General features: G+C 34.7%; 1 protein-coding gene across 2 annotated transcripts in view; it reads right to left on the reverse strand.

Moving 5' to 3' along the window:
• EDIL3 (EGF like repeats and discoidin domains 3) overlaps positions 1–21,647 on the reverse strand; it is a 420,308-nt gene that overhangs the window by 24,044 nt on the left and 374,617 nt on the right. For both annotated transcript variants that reach the window (XM_029218099.1, XM_029218098.1), the window contains one exon: positions 18,651–18,806. In XM_029218099.1, the coding sequence (XP_029073932.1) occupies positions 18,651–18,806 (156 nt within the window). The remainder of the gene's footprint in view (positions 1–18,650; positions 18,807–21,647) is intronic.

Here is a 21,647-nt window from a genome sequence, read left to right on the forward strand (position 1 = left end):
TGTGTGTGTGTGTGTGTGTGTGTGTGTGTGTGTGTGTGTGTGTGTGTCTAGGCACAGAAATAAGGCATTTTCCTTTCTCCTCTCCCCTGTGCATTCTCAGGAGACCCGCTGATCCAGCTGGGAAATTGGGGAGATCTTTAATGGAGATAGGGCTGTAAGATATAAGGTATGGGATATACATATACTAAAAAAATTCACTGTTCATTTGAAATTCTAATTAACAGGCGTCCTATATTTTATTTGCTAAATCTGGCAACCCTATGTGAAGAGCACAGGGAATCCTGGCCCTGAGCTGAGCAGGTGCAAACTCTGCTTTGGTCTGAGCTGAATCCTGAGTCTTGTTGTCTCAATGAGCTAAGGATATACTGATTATTAAAATACACTTGATATCAGGAGGGAAAAGTCAACTTTGCTGTTACTTATAGATATTGATGAACTACCAAAAAGAAGAAGAAGAAAAATGTACAATATTGTATGTAAGGGCTTCCCTGGTGGCGCAGTGGTTGAGAGTCCGCCTGCCGATGCAGGGGACACGCGTTCGTGCCCCAGTCCGGGAAGATCCCACATGCCGCGGAGTGGCTGGGCCCATGAGCCATGGCCGCTGAGCCTGCGCGTCCGGAGCCTGTGCTCAGCAACAGGAGGAGCCACAGCAGTGAGAGGCCCGCGTACCGCAGAAAAAACCAAAAAAAACCCCCAAAAACCAAAAAACAATATTGTATGTAGAAGTAACATTTTCACTCACTCAGGAGGAATGCCTCCCTTTATTATTAATGTTTCATTTATCTGTACAAAATTAATTTTGTTTCTAGTTTTATTGGAAAGTAGGAAATTAATTTCTATGTTCGGTCTTCTGGGGTTTGGTAATCTGTTCACAGTTGCAGAAAAACTGTGAGGAATGCCCTTTCATGCAGGTATAATTTCTGTATTCATCTTTTATTTTTTAAAGTTATCTTTTAATCAGCTTTGTGTTTCAAATTACACCAGAAGCTTTATAATGATGAGAAATGCGTTGCCTCTTTAATAAGGGCCCCAAGAGGTTTTTGTACAGATGTGTGTCTCAAGAGTGCACCATACATATTAATATGTTTTTTCTTTGAGTTCTAACAGAAGGAAGTACATGAGAATCACTGCCAAATGGGTCATTTTATAGGGTGGGACAGATTCAGAAATCCTTTTATGGTTTCCAGTAAACATGGAACTGTGACAGGTATCTTTTGTTCTTTTTCAGATTTAAACTATGAAAGAGTAGATATGAATATTAATTTTTTTTTTAATTAAAGTGAGTCTTTATTATCTCCTTAAAGGAAAAAAACATGCATATGTGTGTATAAAATCTCAATAGAGAATATACTTAAAAAGATATCACTTTGGCTGAAGTTAATGAGGGCAAATATCTTTCCTTGTTTTAAAACTTTGGTATTTTACTCTTTCATTTTAAAAGTATTAAACTAAAGACTTAATTGCTCACTTATTGCAGCTGATAGTGTGATGGTGGATAGGAAAATTGGCACGTGTACCATGGATGATGTCCTTGAGGAGTTTTTTACCTTCAAAATATATTAAACAGTCAAAATATATTAAACAGTCAAAATATTCATTGCTTGGTAATTATTTAGAAATGAAATGGATTCATATTTTTTGCTGTATTCTAGCCAAAAGTCAGTGCATAGTTCCAACAACCAAAATAATGACATGGTTTCTGTCTTAGACTGATTAAGTACTCATTTTCATAGTAGGAATGATAACTACCAGATTCACATTAAATAATACTTTGCAATTCTTCTAGTAAAAATAATAAAAATTTTTCTCAGCTAAGTTCTCCTGCTTTAATCAGCTTCATCACTGCCTTTTAATGAATAATAACATTTGAATTTTCAACAACTTATTAAAGTTCGATAGCCTTGACCATTCTACTGGGGGCCTATCACCATTCAATATATATATATTTTTACTTTTGTGGAAACTTTTGTAAATTCACAGCACTCAAAAGTTGGCCTTTTGCCTCTCCTCCAAACAATACTTTTTATATCTTATAAATAACAGTGAAAACACAGCCATACAAAATCTACAGGGTGCAGTAAAAGCAGTTTCTTAGAGGGAAGTTCACAGAAATACAGGCCTTCCTCAAAAAACAAGAAAAATCTCAAACAACCTAATATACCACCTAAAATTAGAAAAAGAACAAACAAAATCTAAAGCCAGCAGAAAGAAGGAAATAATAAAGATCAGAGAGGAAATAAACAAAATAAAGATTTAAAAAACAATAGAAAAAAATCAATAAAACCAAGAGTCTGTTCCTTGAAAGGGTAGACAAAATTGACAAACCTCTGGTCAGGCTCACCAAGAAGAAACAAGAGGACCCAGATAAACAAAATAAGAAATGAAAAAGGAGAAATAACAACTGATACCACAGAAATGCAAAACAAAAAAACACCCAAAAGAATACAATGAACAATTTATATGCCAACAAATTCAACAACCTAGAAGAAATGGACAAGTTTCTAGAAACATACAGCCCATCAAAATTGAATCAAGAAGAAATAGATAATTTGAACAGACTGAAAACTAGAAGTAAAATAGAATCTGTAATTAAACATCTTCCTACAAAAAAAAGTTCAGGACCAGATGGCTTCACAGGCAAATTCTACCAAACATACAAATAAGAACTTATACCGATCCTTCTCAAAAGTCTTCCAAAAGACCGAAGAGGAGGGAACACTCCCAAAGACATTCTATGAAGCCACCATCGCCCTGATACCAAAACCAGACAAAGACACTACCAAAAAAGAAAATTACATGCCAATACCTTTCTTTAATGAATATAGATGCAAAAATTCTCAACAAAATATTAGCAAACTGAATCCAACAACACATGAAAAGATCATACACCATGACCAAGTTGGATTGATCCCAGGTTCACAAGGATGGTTCAACATATACAAATCAATTAATGTGATATACCACATCAACAAAAGAAAAAAAAAACACATGATCATCCCAATAGACACAGAAAAAGCATTTGATAAAATTCAACATCCATTCATTATAAAAACTCATACCAGAGTGGGTATAGAGGGAACATATCTCATAATAAAAGCTATTTATGACAAGCCCATTGCCAATATAATACTCAACAGTGAAAAGCTGAAAGCCTTCCTGCTAAGATCTTGAACGGGACAAGGATGCTCACTCTCACCACTTCTATTCAACATAGTATTGGAAGTCCTAGCCACAGCAATCAGGCAAGAAAAAGAAATAAAGGGATCTAAATTGGAAGGGAAGAGGTAAAAGTGTCATTATATGCAGATGACATGATACTACATATAGAAAACCCTAAAGACTCCACACAAAAACTACTAGAATTGATAAATGAACTCAGCAAGGGAGCAGGATACAAGATTAACATACAGCAATCAGTTGCATTTCTTTACACTAATGAGAAAGGGTATGTAGAAAAACAATCCCTTTTAAAAATCATATGCAAAAAAATAAAATCCTTAGGAATAAACCTGACCAAGGAGGCGAAAGACTTATATGCCGAGAAATATAAAACATTAATAAAGGAAACTGAAGGTGATTCAAAGAAATGGAAAGATACCCTATGCTCTTGAATTGGAAGAATTAATTTTGTTAAAATGGCTGTACTATGCAAAACTACCTACAAATTTAATGTGATCCCTATAAAATTACCCATGACATTTTTCACAGAACTAGAACAAATAATCCTAAAATATATATGGAACCAATAAAAGACCCAGAATTGCCAAAGCAATCCTGAGGAAACAGAACAAAGCAGGAGGCATAACCCTCCCAGACTTCAGACAATACTCAATGCTACAGTAATCAAAACAGCATGGTGTTGACACAAAAACTAACATATGGGTCAATGGAACAGAATAGAGAGCCCAGAATTAAACCCACACACCCTCTTCAAAAAAGGAGGCAATAATATACAGTAGAGAAAAGACATGTCTTCAGCAAGTGGTTTTGGGAAAGTTGGATAGCTTCATGTAAATCAATGAAGTTAGAACAGACCCTCACACCATACACAAAAATAAACTCGACGTGACTTAAAGACTTAAATATAAGACATGACACCAGAGAACTCCTAGCAGAGAATATAGGCAAAAAATTCTCTGACATAGATCGTACCAATGTTTTTCTTAGGTCAGTCTTCCAAGGCAATAGAGATAAAACCAAAAATAAACAAATGGGACCTAATCAAACTTAAAAGCTTTTGCACAGAAAGGAAACCATAAACAAAATGAAAAGACAACCTATGGACTGGGAGAAAATATTTACAAATGATGCAACCAACAAGGGATTAATTTCCAAAATACACAAATAACCCATATAACTCAATAACAAAAAACCAAACAACCCAATCAAAAAATGGGTAGAAGACCTAAATAGACATTTTTCTGAAGAAGACATACATATGGCCAGCAGGCACATGAAAAGATGTTCAACATCACTAATTATTAGAGAGATGCAAATCAAAACTATAATGAGGTACTACCTCACACTGGTCAGAATGGCCATCTTTAAAATGTCTACAAATAACAAATGCTAGAGAGGGTGTGGAGAAAAGGGAACCCTCCTATGCTGTTGGTGGGAATGTAAGTTGGTGCAGCCACTATGGAGGACACTATGGAGATTCCTCAAAAAACTAAAAATAGAGTTGCGATATCCAACAATCCCACTCCTGGGCATATATCTGGACAAAACTATAATTCAAAAAGTTACATGCACCCCTATGTTTATAGAAACACTATTCACAATAGCCAAGACATGGAAACAACCTAAGTATCCATCAACAGATGAATGGATAAAGAAGATGTGGTGTATATATATATATATATATATATATATACACACACACACACACACACACACACACAATGGAATATTACTTAGCCATAAAAAAAGAAATAATGCCATTTGCAGTAACATGGATGGACCTAGAAATTATCATACTAAGTGAAGTAAGTCAGAAAGAGAAAGACAAATACCATATGATATCACGTATATGTGGAATCTAAAATATGACACAAATGAACCTATGTATAAGACAGAAACAGAGTCATAGACATAGAGAACAGACTTGTGGTTGCCAAGGGGGAGGGGGCTGAAGGAGGGGTGGATTGGGAGTTTGGCAAGGTCCTACTACATAGCATAGGGAACTATATTCAATATCCTGTGATAGACCATAATGGAAAAGAATATTAAAAAGAATGTGTATGTGTGTGTATATATATATATATGTAAAAAATTTTTTTAAATAAGATACAAAGATATATTGTACAGCACAAGGAATATAGCCAATATTTTTAATTTCTTTAAATGGAGTATAATCTACAAAAATATCAAATCACTATGCTGTACACCTAAAACTAAAAAATATATATTTTTATGTTTTAAAATTTTTAATTGATGCATAGGGTCATAGTTGGTTTGACACTTGATAGTCCTCACAGTAGTAATACAAGCATGAACTAAAGAAAAAGTAATTCTTTTCCACTGAGGAATATTCTCATTATGCAACTGTGTCTCAAAGTATGGAAGTCAAACATAAACATTAGATATCCAGAATTTTCAGTAAGGAAATTTTTATTAATTTTTGTTGAGTGATGGTGGTTTAGAAAAGCAAAAATTAGGAAACTTTAAGGTTTCTGGTATTTGAGTATTGGAAAAAGTAAGGCCATAAAGCAGGCAATAATAAAAAATATATTTTTTATTTATGAACATTTCACTTGAATAACTAATATATTCCTTGTGTTTTTCACATATATTTTTTCATTCATGCAGAAACATCTGTTAACTAGAAAGACTACATTGTTTCAAATTTTAAGGTAGTTTATCAAATTTTTTGAAAATAAAGAAGTTGAGTTTTCAAGACATATATAATTAACACAAAGAAAAAACATATATTCGTTCCTCATTACTGCACTTCTCTGTATTGTTTTCTCTTTTCTGCATAAACTTTGATCTTATTGAGAATGATGTTTCATAGCATCTGCGCTGGATGTTATCTGTCACTAAATATGAGTCATAGTGGCAGGGATGTTTTTCTTCCTCCAACCCACCCCCAAATTGGTGAGTTTTATGGATTTTGTGCCTGATGTTTGATTTTTCTTTTTACTGCCTGGATGATGTGTCCTTAGACAAGCACGCTGCTTTTGCTTTTTGTTTTAAATAAAGATTAAAAAATCCAAATTCCTTCTAAGAAATGTAAATGCTTCATTGGCCAGAATTAACCATATATTTTACATTGCTAGTTTTAATATTACAGAATGTGAACTGACATACAAAAGAATTTTCTTTGCAACTTCAAAATTGATCCTTGAAGAAAGGCAACTAGGTTTCTAATTCTGTCTCCAAATAAACCTAATGTCTTTTTAAAATTAATGAGCTCCTTCAGATACATTGGCTTCTGATGGTTCCTGTGGCTAGTCTGTCACTCTAGCTTGCCTTTTATTTCTAAGCATGCAGATAGTTACTTGATTCTACACTTGTAGTTCTTTACTTTAAATACTAACCCTCTCCCTGCTCAACTCCATCCCATAAGCTCCATTTCCTGTTCCTCTTCCTTTCCTGCTCTTAAACCCTTCTTCACCCTAGGTTCAGGAACAAACATCTCTGGGTAGGCAGGCTATTTGGAGGTCATGTTAAACATGGAAATGGAAATACAGGTCTCCTTATAGCTGATCCAGCCCTGTTTGCCTCTAGACTTGCATCCAGTCTTCTGCCTTGTTCCTGACCCAAAGCCCCCACTTCACAACTGACTCTGAGTCCCCATTATGTTCTTTGTGCACCTTACCAACTGCTTTCACAGTACTCACTGGTGAAAATATGCTGCTTTCTGAATTTAAATTTGTTCAATGTGCCTGCTCTTTCCTGATCCAGCAGGCAGATCTAGGTCTGCAAACAACATTTGATGAATCAATTCTTCTCTGCTGGAATATTTCTTTGGATGCAGCCTTCTTGGTCAGAGGCCTTAGCAAAATTTACAGGGATCCCATTCTATTTTTGGCAAGATCATGCATTACGAAAGCTATGTAAGGAATTACAGTATATCCTTGAATTTTGCAGTTGGTGTATATATTGAAATAACTGAACTTATTTTCTTTTAATCCCTGAATTCCATGCAGTTTTTATTGCATTGAAAATAGAATTGTGACGTTAACTATTTACCTCTGTCTATCTACTCCTGGGCAGAGCTATTTCATACAATTTAAAATTTAAAAGGATGAGCTCATCATTGAACTTTATATTCTGCCAAAATGGAAATACTTTCAGGTGGTGTCCTAAATTCCAAAATCCAGTAACACCCACATTTATGTGAACATAGACAATTTTGTATTCTTTACACCAACTGTATCCTAGTCAGGCCCCGTAATATTGAATTACGACAAGGAAGAAAGCAGATAAAATTGTAAATAACAGTTGATACCAGATGGCGTTTTTTAAAATAACAGTCCTTATTTTTAGACAACGCTGAAACTATATCCTTGTTTCTTTAACTTCCAATTAAGTCACTCACCAGATCCCTAAGTAAGTACACTACTGTGACTACATTACAAATCTCTAGCAAATAGAGGCACAACTCACTTGCTATTTTTGAATTTGAGTGTTTTGTGTAAAGTCAATTAGTTCTTGGAAATTGCTTTCAGAAAAGCAGCTCCTTTTCTTTCCCTCCCTGCCTTACTGGAAAACAGCAAGAGGACTCTGACTGGATGAGACTAAGGGTCTCCATGCAAGATTGAGAGATCTGTCCTTGATCTTGCTATTCAGAAACATGTGGCTGGTCCTCCTTGAAAGACTAATCCACCCCCTTTCATTTTCCCCTCCTAGCATCCTCCTCAACAATTGCCACTAGGATCCCATTTATTTACTTCCTAGAGCATTCTTCAGGTTCTAAATTTCTGATCCAGATCAAATTTCAAAAGAACAGCATGGGTATTGACTACTGGACTGATGTCTGCTTCACTGATGAGCTGGACTTTTAAGACTTTAAATATTCACATTTAATTTCAGCTACCTGATAGTGCTAGCATCAGCAGGAAGGACAGCATGCCCTGTGGCATCTGTAATTACTCTTGGATTTGAATATATCCTCCAATACAGATTTGGAGGCTTTATTAATGAGGGTTGTTATGCTGCTGCTTCTCTTTTTCACACTGATGTTGAGAAAAAAAAGAAGTAGAGAAGGACCAGCAATTCTTTTTTTTCTATTGGAGAGTCACGAACTTTTTGAAATGGACATCTATGTGCGACTTCTTTCCTAGAGTTGTTTTATCAAATGATACATTGGGTAGATGATATTTTGATTCTTCAAAACAAGCTGACTGAATCAGTTTTTCCACCTTTCCTGAGCTCCTTATTAGACTGGGAGTTCTTTGAGCCACTATGTCATATTCAGACTCCCCCCTGCCCCTGCCCCATACATCTAGCATAGAGTAGACAATAACTGCTGGACACACATGTCACATTCTCCTAGATGCTTTCCCACATAATCTGTGTTCCTAACTACTTAAATCTATTTAAATTTAAAATTTGTTTAAAGCTAATACCTTTTTACTTTCTGATGTTCATAAGAGAATTGGCAATTAAAATCTAAACTCACTTTTGCAAACACTGATTCATATTGACTTCCACTGACAAATTAGAGGCCAACCAAATTCCTGAAGAATTATAATATAATAAATTCCACTCACACTAGAAAAATACAAAACTACCTTTAGTTTCAAAAGCTTAATTTGAGTTTTGCTATCAATTAGAATCATCTTTCCCACACTTACTTATTATTTAAATTAGCTGGGATTTCTATAAATATTTAAATTCCCAGTTCCTCCCCAGAGAGTCTGAAGCAGGGCCCAGAAATCTATATTTCTTTCTTTCTTTTTCTTTAAATATTTATTTATTTATTTGGCTGCATTGGGTCTTAGTTGAAGCATGCAGGATCTTTCACTGCAGCACGTGGGCTTAGTTGCCCTGCAGCATGTGGGATCTTAGTTCCCCAACCAGGGATCAAACCTGTGTTCCCTGCATTGGAAGGCAGATTCTCAACCACTGGACCACCAGGAAAGTCCCTGTACTTCTTAGCTAGCTCCCCCATGAGTCTGTTACGATCAGACAATTTTGGTAACCACTGAATTAGAGAGTTCCAAGATGTTGCAGAATAGTTCTTGATGAATATGTGGAATTCATCTTTTTAAGGACCAATAAGAAACAGGGTTTGGGATTTTCTTTTACAGAAAACCCAGAGTAAAGTTGTAATTTTTTGACTTATGCTTTTAAAAAACCTGGGTAATTTCAGGGGGAGAGACAAAATAGACTATTACCAGCATTTTTTCTCTTTTCCCAAATAAGAAAGCTCCCATGGTGTAAACTCAGGTTTACTTAAACACCATGACATTATGACTAATATATTGGTTAAGAAAACCCATTTTCATTTCTAATTTTTCCATATATGTACTTTTCCTGAAATTTATTATTGTTTTACTTTGGCTTCTAACCTTAAAAAGTAAATGCAGAAAGTGTCTGTCAAATTTTGCAATTTTCCTGCTAACTACAGTGAAACAGCTCAGAGAGTATAAAAACAAATGTCACTTTCATGACAGCAAAGGAACATTTGGCTTTTAAATAAAAGTGTATCTGAATCCATGTTGTAGAGAAATACAAAAGTTAGTTAAATGTTAGAAAATATTGTAGACTAGAAAGAGAAAAATAAGAATGCAGGGATTGTATTCAGACAGTATCATCACATGCTCAATAACAAAAGATTTAATGTGGAATTTTGTCCAAAAATAGAATACTAAAGTAAATTACACTTCTTATGAAAGCTTGGAGAGAGTAATGAGAAAGTGACATCTCAATGAAGAGAACAAGGCCCCTTTTTTTCTGCAAGTAACTTCTGGTGTGTATGTACACATACACACACACATATATACATGCGCATTCATACATATGTTTAGATACTCCTATGTATGTATATAATTTTTCCCTGTCATTGCTTTCTTGACATTAACCTTGTTTCTGGATCTATTGATACATTAGACTTCCACATCCATAACCCCAAAATCAATTAAAACAATTAAAGCAGTCAATAAAAATAGAAAGGCATAAAAAAGGACTTAGAAAACTCTGTGAGAGGGCAGACAGCAGAAGCAAGAACTACAATTTTGCAGCCTGTGGAACGAAAACCACATTCACAGAAAGCGAGACAAAATGAAAAGGCAGAGGACTATGTACCAGATGAAGGAACAAGATAAAACCCCAGAAAAACAACTAAATGAAGTGGAGATAGGCAACCTTCCAGAAAAAGAATTCAGAATAATGAAAATGAAGATGATCCAGGACCTCAGAAAAAGAATGGAGACAAAGATCAAGAAGATGCAAGAAATGTTTAACAAAGAGCTAGAAGAATTAAAGAACAAACACCTAGAAGAATTAAAGAACAAACAAACAGAGATGAACAATACAATAACTGAAATGAAAAATACACTAGAAGGAATCAATAGCAGAATAACTGAGGCAGAAGAACGGATAAGAGAACTGGAAGACAGAATGGTGGAATTCACTGCCGTGGAACAGAATAAAGAAAAAAGAATGAAAAGAAATGAATACAGCCTAAGAGACCTCTGGGACAACATTAAATGCAACAATATTCACATTATAGGGGTCCCAGAAGGAGAAGAGAGAGAGAAAGGACCCAAGAAAATATTTGAAGAGATTATAGTCAAAAATTTCCCTAACATGGAAAGGAAAATTGCCACCCAAGTCCAGGAAGCTCAGAGAGTCCCGGGCAGGATAAACCCAAGGAGAAACACACCAAGACACATAGTAATCAAACTGACAAAAATTAAAGCCAAAGAAAAATTATTAAAAGCCACAAGGGAAAAACGACAAATAACATATAAGGGAACTCCCATAAGGTTAACAGCTGATTTCTCAGCAGAAACTCTACAAGCCAGAAGGGAGTGGTATGATATATTTAAAGTGTTGAAGGGGAAGAACGTACAACCAAGATTACTCTACCCGGCAAGGATCTCATTCACATTCGACAGAGAAATCAAAAGCTTTATAGACAAGCAAAAGCTAAGAGAATTTAGCACCAGCTCTACAACAAATGCTAAATGAGCTTCTCTAGGAAACACAAGAGAAGAAAAGGACCTACAAAAACAAACCCAAAACAATTAAGAAAATGATAATAGGAACATACATATCTATAATTACCATAAATTTGAATGGATTAAATGCTCGAACCAGAAGAAACAGGCTTGCTGAATGGCTACAAAAACAAGACCCATCTATATGCTGTCTACAAGAGACCCACTTCAGATCCAGGGAAACATACAGACTGAAAGTGAGGGGATGGAAAAAGATATTCCAGGCAAATGGAAATCAAAAGAAAGCTGGAGTAACAATACTCATATCAGACAAAATAGACTTTAAGATAAAGACTGTTACAAGAGACAAGGAAGGACACAACATAGGGATCAAGGGATCAATCCAAGAAGAAGATATAACAATTACGAATATATATGTACTCGACATAGGAGCACCTCAATACGTAAGGCAAATGCTAACAGCTATAAAAGAGGAAATTGACAGTAACACAATAATAGCGAGGGACTTTAACCTCTCACTTACGCCAATGGACAGATCACCCAGACAGAAAATTAATAAGGAAACACAAGCTTTAAATGACACAATAGACCAGGTAGATTTAATTGATATTTATAAGACATTCCATTCGAAAACAACAGATTACACTTTCTTCTCAAGTGTACATGGAACATTCTCCAGGACAGATCACATCTTGGGTCACAAATCAAGCCTCAGAAAATTTAAGAAAATTGAAATCATATCAAGCATCTTTTCCGACCACAAAGCTATGAGATTAGAAATCAATTACAGGGAAAAAAAACGTAAAAAACACAAACACATGGAGGCTAAACAATACATTACTAAATAACCAAGAGATCACTGAAGAAATCAAAGAGGAAATCAAAAACTACTTAGAGAAAAATGACAATGAAAATACGATGATCCAAAACCTATGGGATGCAGCAAAAGCAGTTCTAAGAGGGAAGTTTATAGCAGTACAACCATACCTCAAGAAACAAGAAAAATTTCAAATAACAATCTAACCTTACACCTAAAGCAATTAAAGAAGAACAAAAAACCCCCAAAGTTAGCAGAAGGAAAGAAATCATAAAGTTCAGATCAGAAATAAATGAAAAAGAAATGAAGGAAACAATAGCAATGATCAATGAAACTAAAAGCTGGTTATTTGAGAAGATACAATTGATAAACCATTAGGCAGACTCATCAAGAAATCAACATAAATCAGAACTAGAAATGAAAAGGAGAAGTTACAATGGACACTGCAGAAATACAAAGGATCATAAGAGACTACTACAAGCAACTATATGCCAATAAAATGGACAACCTGGAAGAAATGGACAAATTCTTAGAAATGCACAACCTTCTAAGACTGAACCAGGAAGAAATAGAAAATATGAACAGACCAATCACAAGTAACGAAAATGAAACTGTGATTAAAAATCTTCCAACAAACAAAAGTCCAGGACCAGATGGCTTCACAGGTGAATTCTATCAAACATATAGAGAAGAGCTAACACCTATCCTTCTCAAACTCTTCCAAAACCTGCAGAGGAAGGAACAATCCCAAGTTCATTCTATGAGGCCACCATCACCCTGATACCAGAACCAGACAGAGATACTACAAAAAAATTACAGGCCAATAACACTGATGAATATAGATGGAAAAATCCTCAACAAAATACTAGCCAACAGAATCCAACAACACATTAAAAGGATCATACATCATGATCAAGTGGGATTTATCCCAGGGATGCAAGGATTCTTCAATACACGCAAATCAATCAATGTGATACACCATATTAACACATTGAAGAAGAAAAAATTATAATTTTATCAATAGATGAAGAAAAAGCTTTTGACAAAATTCAACACCCATTTATGATAAAAACTCTCCAGAAAGTGGGCATAGAGGGAACCTACCTCAACATAATAAAGGCCATATATGACAAACCCACAGCAAACATCATTCTCAATGGTGAAAAACTGAAAGCATTCCCTTGAAGATCAGGAACAAGACAAGGATGTCCACTCTCGCCACTATTATTCAACATAGTTTTGGAAGTCCTAGCCATGGCAATCAGAGAAGAAAAAGAAATAAAACGAATACAAATTGGAAAAGAAGAAGTAAAACTGTCACCATCTGCAGATGACATGATACTATACATAGAGAATCCTAAAGATGCCACCAGAAAACTACTAGAGCTAATCAATGAATCTGGTAAAGTTTCAGGATACAAAATTAATGCACAGAAATCTCTTGCATTCCTATACACTAACAATGAAAGATTACAAAGAGAAATTAAGGAAACAATCCCATTCACCATTGCAACAAAAAGAATAAAATACCTAGGAATAAACCACCTAAGGAGGTAAAAGACCTGTACTCAGAAAACTATAAGACACTGATGAAAGAAATCAAAGATGACACAGATGGAGGGATATATTATGTTCTTGGATTGGAAAAATCAATATTGTGAAAATTACTATACTACCCAAAGCAATCAGATTGCAGATTCAATGCAATCCCTATCAAATGGCAGCTTTTATAGAACTAGAAGAAAAAAATTTAAAGTTTGTACGGAGACACAAAAGACCCCAAATAGCCAAAGCAATCTTGAGGGAAAAAAACAGAGCTGGAGGAATCAGACTCCCTGACTTCAGACTATACTACAAAGCTACAGTCATCAAGACAATATGGTACTGGCACATAAACAGAAATATAGATCAATGCAACAGGAAAGAAAGCCCAGAGATAAACCCACACATCTATGGTCAACTAATCTATGACAAAGGAAGCAAGGACATACAATGGAGAAAAGACAGCATCTTCAATAAGTGGTGCTGGGAAAACTGGACAGGTACATGTAAAAGAATGAAATTAGAACACTCCCGAACACCATACACAAAAATAAACTCAAAATGGATTACAGACCTAAATGTAAGACCAGACACCATAAAACTCTTAGAGGAAAACATAGGAAGAACACTCTATGACATAAATCACGGCAAGATCTTTTTTGACCCAACTCCTAGAGTAATGGAAATAAAAACAAAAATAAACAAATGGGACCTAATGAAACTTCAAAGCTTTTGCACAGCAAAGGAGACGATAAACAAGAAAAAAAGACAACCCTCAGAATGCGAGAAAATATTTGCAAACAAATCACTGGACAAAGGATTAATCTCCAAATATATAAACAGCTCATGCAGCTCAATATTAAAAAGACAAAAAACCCAATCAAAAAATGGGGAGAAGACCTAAATAGACATTTCACCAAGGAAGACATATGAAAAGCTGCTCAACATCACTAATTATTAGAGAAATGCAAATCAAAACTGCAATGAGGTATCACCTCACAGCAGTTAGAATGGGCATCACCAAAAATATGTACAAACAATAAATGCTGGAGAGGGTGTGGAGAAAAGGGAACCCTCTTGCACTGTTGGTGGGAATGTAAATTGATACAGCCACTATGGAGAACAGTATGGACATTCCTTAAAAAACTATAAATAGAATTACCATATGACCCAGCAATCCTACTACTGGGCGTATACCCAGAGAAAACCATAATTCCAAATGACACATGCACACCTATGTTCACTGCAGCACTATTTACAATAGCCAGGTCATGGAAACAACCAAAATGCCCATCGACAGACAAATGGATAAAGAAGGTGTGGTACATATATACAATGGAATATTACTCAGCCGTAAAAAGGAACGAAATTGGGTCATTTGTAGAGAGGTGGATGGAGACTGTCATACAGAGTGAAGTAAGTCAGAAAGAGAAAAACAAATGTATGTTAACGCATATATGTGGAATCTAGAAAAATTATACAGATGAACCAGTTTGCAAGGCAGAAATAGAGATGCGGTTGTAGAGAACAAATATATGGGCACCAAGGGGGAAAGTAGTGGGGAGTGGGGGTTGTGGTGGGATGCACTGGACATATATACACTAATTATGTATAAATAGATAACTAATAAGAGCCTGCTGTATAAAAAATAAAATAAAATTCAAAGAAAAAAAAATCATGAGGAAACAGATGAAACCACGCTGTGAGACCTGTGCAAGACATCTGGCCTAGACTCTTAAAAATGTACATGTTTTGGAAGAAAAAATTGACAAGAGAATTACTCTAAAGGAGACTAAAGAGACATGATAAATACATCACGTGAATCTTAACTGGATGCTCGATCAAAAACAGAAAGCTCCAAAGGGCATTTGGAGGACATTGGGTGTTTAAAAAAAAAATGAAAGAAAAGAAAACTTTGTAAATATTTCATTTTGAAATTTGCATATATGAAACATCTCACAGGCATATATTTTGCCCTGAAACACTCAATTCATTTATTATATTTATCTCCATGAAAGCTTGTAGTTGAATTACACTTTTAAATATTGAAGACTTTTTTTCCCTTGTGGAAAGCAACCATGGAAAACAAGACACAAATGATACTAAGAATGAATAGAAGGTGGCTTATTCAACTTTAGAAAAATTAATTAATGAGTTGTGTAGGACTTCTCGAAAGAAGAGCACTTCTATAAAGAATATATGAAATTATACCTAAATTCCTAGTAATAATAGTAATAACAACAAAGCACAATAATTACTTGTATATATTTATAAACATATATTTTGATTGGGATAGATATGTGTATATACGTGTGTGTGTGTGTGTGTGTGTGTGTGTGTGTGTGTGTAAAATGCCTGTATTTCCAACTGCTGAAAGAACTCATGGAATCCATTTTCTCATTTATTTTATAAAATTCCCTTCTCTGTAGGAATGGAGATGTTTATGTCCTGCATTTCCTTCAAAGTATTTCTTTATTATAATAGCAACTGCAGCATTCTATGTATTGTTTATTGGTGTTGTTTCCTTTGGTAATAAATAGTAAACTTATTAAGGCTTTTCTTCAATGTACCAAACTAATTATAATATTAAAAACAGACTGGCTAAATTTAATTTTAAAACTACCAGTTATATTGACTGAGTTTAGCCAACTGTCATATTTATAATTCTAAAATGGTTTATTTTTTCAGAAATTTTACATTGGATAGATGACATGACTTACTGTCTCACATGAGCATTCTGGCTTACATCCTTTACACTGAACGTGTCAGTTTACTCTCATGACTTTCCAACTTGCCTAGTGGGAGTCTTTTTCTTTCTTTACAATAAGACTTATTTGGGGAATGGCAAAATCATGTGTTATAGTAAGTGTGGCTCTTAAGTACATGGATTTATAACTATAATCTATTTTGCTTGTGCTTATGGAGGTATGTTTCCGGGGCTCTACATTAATTTGAAGGTAGACTCGATAAGTTTAAAATGTATATTATAAAACCTAAAGCAGTGACTAAAATAACAAAAAAAAGTTATAGCAAATAAGTCAACAAATGAAGCACAATGGAATAACTAAAAAATTCAATTAATTCAAAAGAAGGCTGAAAATAGGAAAAACTGAAAGAAAAGGTGAGACATATAGCAAATAAATAGCAAGATGATAGATTTATACCCAATTACTTCAATACTCATATAAATATAAATGGTCTAAATGCTCCAGTTAAAAGCAGAGATAGTTGAATTGGAAAAAAGGAAACAACTATATGCTGCATAGAAAAAGTGCATTTTAAATATAAAGTAGAAATAGTTAGAAGTAAAAGGATGGAGAAAACATATACCAACGTAGTACTAATCAAAAGAAAGCTAGAGTACCTCTATGAATAGCAGCAAAGTAGGTTTCAGAGCAAAAATACCACCAGGAATAAAGAAGATCATTTTCTAATGATAAAAGAGTTTTTTGATTAAGAGGACATTACAACCCTAATCATTCATATATCTTTCAACAGACTTTCAAAATACATGAAGCAAATACCAATAACTGCCAGGAGAAATAGAGAAATCAATGGTTAGAGTTGGAGATTTCCACATTGCTCTCTCTGGAACAAGTAACTAGAGAATCAGGGAGGATATAGAAAACCTGAACAACACTATCCAATCACTTGGCCAACTTGACACAAAGGTTTTATGTACATTTCAGACTGAGATAATGAAATAAAATGCATAAATAACAATGTCCAGTCTATCAATTAGGGAAATTTTAAAAATGATTCACAAATAATCATTAAATCATATGCTTAATATAAATGGAGACAAGAAGTATTTCACCAGCACAATGGTTTACACTTCTTCCCTAAATCAACTTATATAAGGATTTAAATATTACAAATGTGCTTTTCAGTGAATATTGCACATGGATTATAGATGAGAATACTTATCTTAAAATTAATTTCAAGAACTGTATAATTTATAAGTTCAGAAAATTTCATCTTATGGAATATATTTGCATTCTTTACACATCAAAATGCCTACTGTAAAAGGTGAAAACAAGAACTGAAAGTTATTTGCTATAAATCATAGCAGATACTTGTCTACACCTAAAAAAATTTGCAGACATTGTTACAAAATACCCAATATTCATTCAATCTAAGAAGCCACTGATTATAAAACATGCCATTATTTTACATTCTTCTAGAAAATAGTAAGGGCTATTAGATTGTGACATTGAGATACACCAATTTCTGAGATGTTAAAACACAAAATGTGTGTGTGTTCTGAGATGTTAAGTGAATATGTCTGTCCTGAGATGCTAAATGGGCATATTCTGAGACATTAAAAGTTAAAGAGTTGTGGTTTTGTAATCTTAACCTAAAACACATCTCCCCTAAAATAAATTTTGTGGGAACTGAATTCATACTTTATAGTCTCATTGAAATAGTCACTCCAGTCTCGGTATTTCTGGGAAAATTAAATTCTCTACCTTGCATACTTGAAGAAAGAAAGATATTCCCAACCTTTCTATTGGTTAATAATACAACAACAGTAAGGAAATAAAGGCATTACATAAAATGGAAAAATCATTATTAACTCAGAAATGCTTAACATGTATGAAAGTGTATTATATTTTCCCCCAAATCACTGAAATAAGAGATTACGTTTCTACTGATGTCTTCAGAAAGGTACAGTTCTTTGCACAGAATCTAAGCAACAAATTCAATTTCATTAATCTAAGGCCATATTTTAACATCTGATCCAATTAGTTATTGATATTACCCTTGAGCACTTTCATTCTCCAGAATCCCACAGACATTCAGACCAGTAGCTACCAGTAGATACAAAGATGTTCAACATAGTAAGAACTTTTAGGAAAACAATTAGAGACCGTATGGTGTAGAAGGTTAAGTGCATCAATATATACTGATCATTATAATATTAAAACACAGATTTTACAGGTCAAATTCATTAATCCATGAATTAAAACACAATCAAGGAAACTGAACTAAGAAACATCCCTATTTTAATTTCAATGAACTAATATAATCATCAAATCTGTTCACTTCTATAATTATAATTCTACAATTCCTAATTATCAAAATAATCAAGGAATAAAAATTGTTAAACAATTTGATCCTCTACTTCTGTATGTCATCAAACCACCAGAATGACTTACCTTATCTTTTCTTTGCTTTTCATCCTGGTATACTGTCCAGTGTTCTCCATCATTGCTGTAAGCTAGTTTGTAGGAGCCTACAAACTGCACATGACCAAAATCTTTAGCTCCTTGTGTAATAATGCCAGTCACTTTGGTAGGGACCAGAAGATCCACCTACAAAAAGGAAAAGACATAATTCAAATGCCAGGATAGAGTCCATTATAAATTTGCAATTCTTTTGAACTCAGGAGATTAAGAAATACATATGCTAAAGCCAAAAACCCACTTGATTATTTGTATTTTGAAATAGAAGACTGAGTCTATTATTGGCTTGTGATTTTGATGCCACTGGGCAAACCTGGCTGAAAATTTGAACAACCATTTTGAACATTTTTAAATAAAGTGGTGGTCTTTTCAGTCTACCAATCAATTTTATATTAAACTGACTCATCTAGCATGTGGTTTTTGTGTAATTGAGATAGTACAGAACTGGCAAGGCTGATCTTCTTGAGACTGATCATCATCTCCCAGAGTCTGTGCTTATAAATCAATTTTCTGACTTTACTGGTCAATTTTATAGTAATAAAAATTATAGCTGTGTAAATATCAGGAACAAAAAAATTTGATATTTCCTAATTAAGCATTAAAAAGTCAACCCTGTTTCCATGAATTTTAATCAGTTCAGTTATATATAATTGAGTAATAGTAATCATTGGCCAATTAAAATCATCTTTCAGAAAACTACAACCCTAAAACTGTTGAGGAGGAAGTCAAGTATTCTTCAAAAATGAGAGAGAATTAAAATATGCATCCATGACTTGTGGGATCTGTGCTCACAATGTGCTCATTGTTGCAATATATATATTAAAGGGCATAAGACCCACAGTGATTTAGTAAGCATTAAATTCATCAACTGCAACACTGAAATGCAAAAGATAGGAATGATTTTCATCAAAGAAGAATACATAACATTGAATAGTTTAGTATTTCCCCTCTTTGTTCTCTAACTCATGCATCTTTTCTTATATCTTATGATGCTAATTAAAAGAAAAATTATAGGAAACTTTGTTTTCCATGTGGACAATTCTTATTAAGACCTTTACCACTTGTTGTACTAATGTTCCTTGATCTATAGCTTCCTCTCTCCTCCCACAATAGCCACCTACTTCTTCCTACTTCCTATGACTAAGTGCGCTGCTACATCCTTGATCTTATCATCTTCAACTGTCATGATCTCATGTGTGACCTTAGTGGCTTTCAACCACTATGACCTTTTGTTTCTATTTCAGGTTCTCCATCCTGAGAGATGTTTGTAGCTACAAATAGACAGTCATGGGTCAGATGCAGGCCATCAATGAGAAGAGGGGTCTAGGGAGGCTGCACTGAATAGACCATATTAAGTGACATAGATGCTCATCAATAAAGATATGAAAAAGTTCCCAATGTTTCATGGCATAGGATTATATTTCTTAAAAAATTCACATGGGCTTTTTGCCCTCTTTTTGTAACATTCATCAAAGACATTAGGCTCAAGCTGGACAATGGATTAAGACAGAAAACCACCCTTAATGCTTTATTAAAACATTGTAGAAAGTTTATAAAAAATTATAAAATATAATGTTGTTACTACTTTCCAAACATGTATTATGTCACTTAAAATATCTTGCGTGTCCAGCGGCAATGCAGGATGGCAAAATTATGATATCCTGGGAAGGAAACTGTTGCTGCCTCCTCACATAATGCTAAATGCTTTGTGGTATGTCTTCAGTGACTCCTCTTAATACTCTTTTCTGGTAGGATATCATCTCCACTTTACAGGGAACAGTTGCTAGGGAGGTAACATAACATGACATGTGACACAAAGATCAATAGTCAGTAAAGGGAGGATCCCAGATTCAAATCCATGTCTTTCTGATTCAAAGTTCCGCATATGGATTCTCACTCAATGATTTCTTCCCATTCTCTGACTATTTCAGAAATTTCTGAAGAATCTCAAAGCTTTCTCACCACACTCATCAAACGTATAGCCACTCTAAGCTCCAAACAAAAGCAATCCAGGCTTTACAATATTATGAGAGCCCTGTCTTTAAACATGAATTTCCTCTCTGTTCTTTAGCTGTCTGGGCTTAAAAATATGGATTGCTGTTGCTGTACTAAATCCAAATCTAATTGCGCAGAAACGTCTAGGCCTAGCCACTGGTCTTCAAAGTGCTCTTAATGTTGCTGACACTCAATAAATGGAAAAAAAGTCTTACAGTACTCTGAGTCACTGTGTTGTCATCAAGGCTGTAAACATACAGGAACTCAAACTGACACCAAGAATACCTCCAGTGGATTCTTCAGTGCCTAAATGTCTATAAGTCCTAAGCTAAGATGATGCAGTGAGGAGTCTTGGACCATCTCTCTTTCAGTGGCATTTCTTAAAGTCAGGGTTTCCTGCTGGGTGGAGATGTTTTCTCCTTAAGTTGTGTGTCTTGGCTCTTTCTAACAGATCTGTTTTTCTCCCACTTTAACAGCTCCTATTCTCCAGCTTTTTTTTTTTGATCCAGAAATGTTTTTCTTTTTTGTTCCAGTTAAGTCAACTCCTCGATTTAAATAGTCAGCAATCTGTTTCAAGCTGGATTTGGTCCTAAAATTTGCTACATTATAAACTTAGAACACCAGGCCTAAGCAAGCCTTCTTTCAGTATAAAAATAATCAGCATCCCACACTTAACATGAGGTTGTTACAACAGGGATGTACAGATCTCACTCTGCAACACACTGGAAGGACACATCACTCTCATGTTCATCATGCAGGATGATCCCAGAAAAGCCCACTCTTCTGGACCTATGCCTACCCCTGGCCCAGGACCACTCTGTCCTCTTGCAGATTTTCTGAGTTAAAGTTATACTGCAAATATGATTCTGCTATTTTAGACCCTCACATCCCAAGGTTTGGCTCAGATAGAGCAGGTTATTTAGGGCATTAAGCTGGGACATGGGTAGACATTTGGCTTAATGCACTGCACTTCAT

The sequence above is a fragment of the Monodon monoceros genome, unplaced genomic scaffold, assembly GCF_005190385.1.
Source record: "Monodon monoceros isolate NGI ecotype Baffin Bay Population unplaced genomic scaffold, NGI_Narwhal_1 Super_Scaffold_12, whole genome shotgun sequence".
Taxonomy (NCBI): domain Eukaryota; kingdom Metazoa; phylum Chordata; class Mammalia; order Artiodactyla; family Monodontidae; genus Monodon; species Monodon monoceros.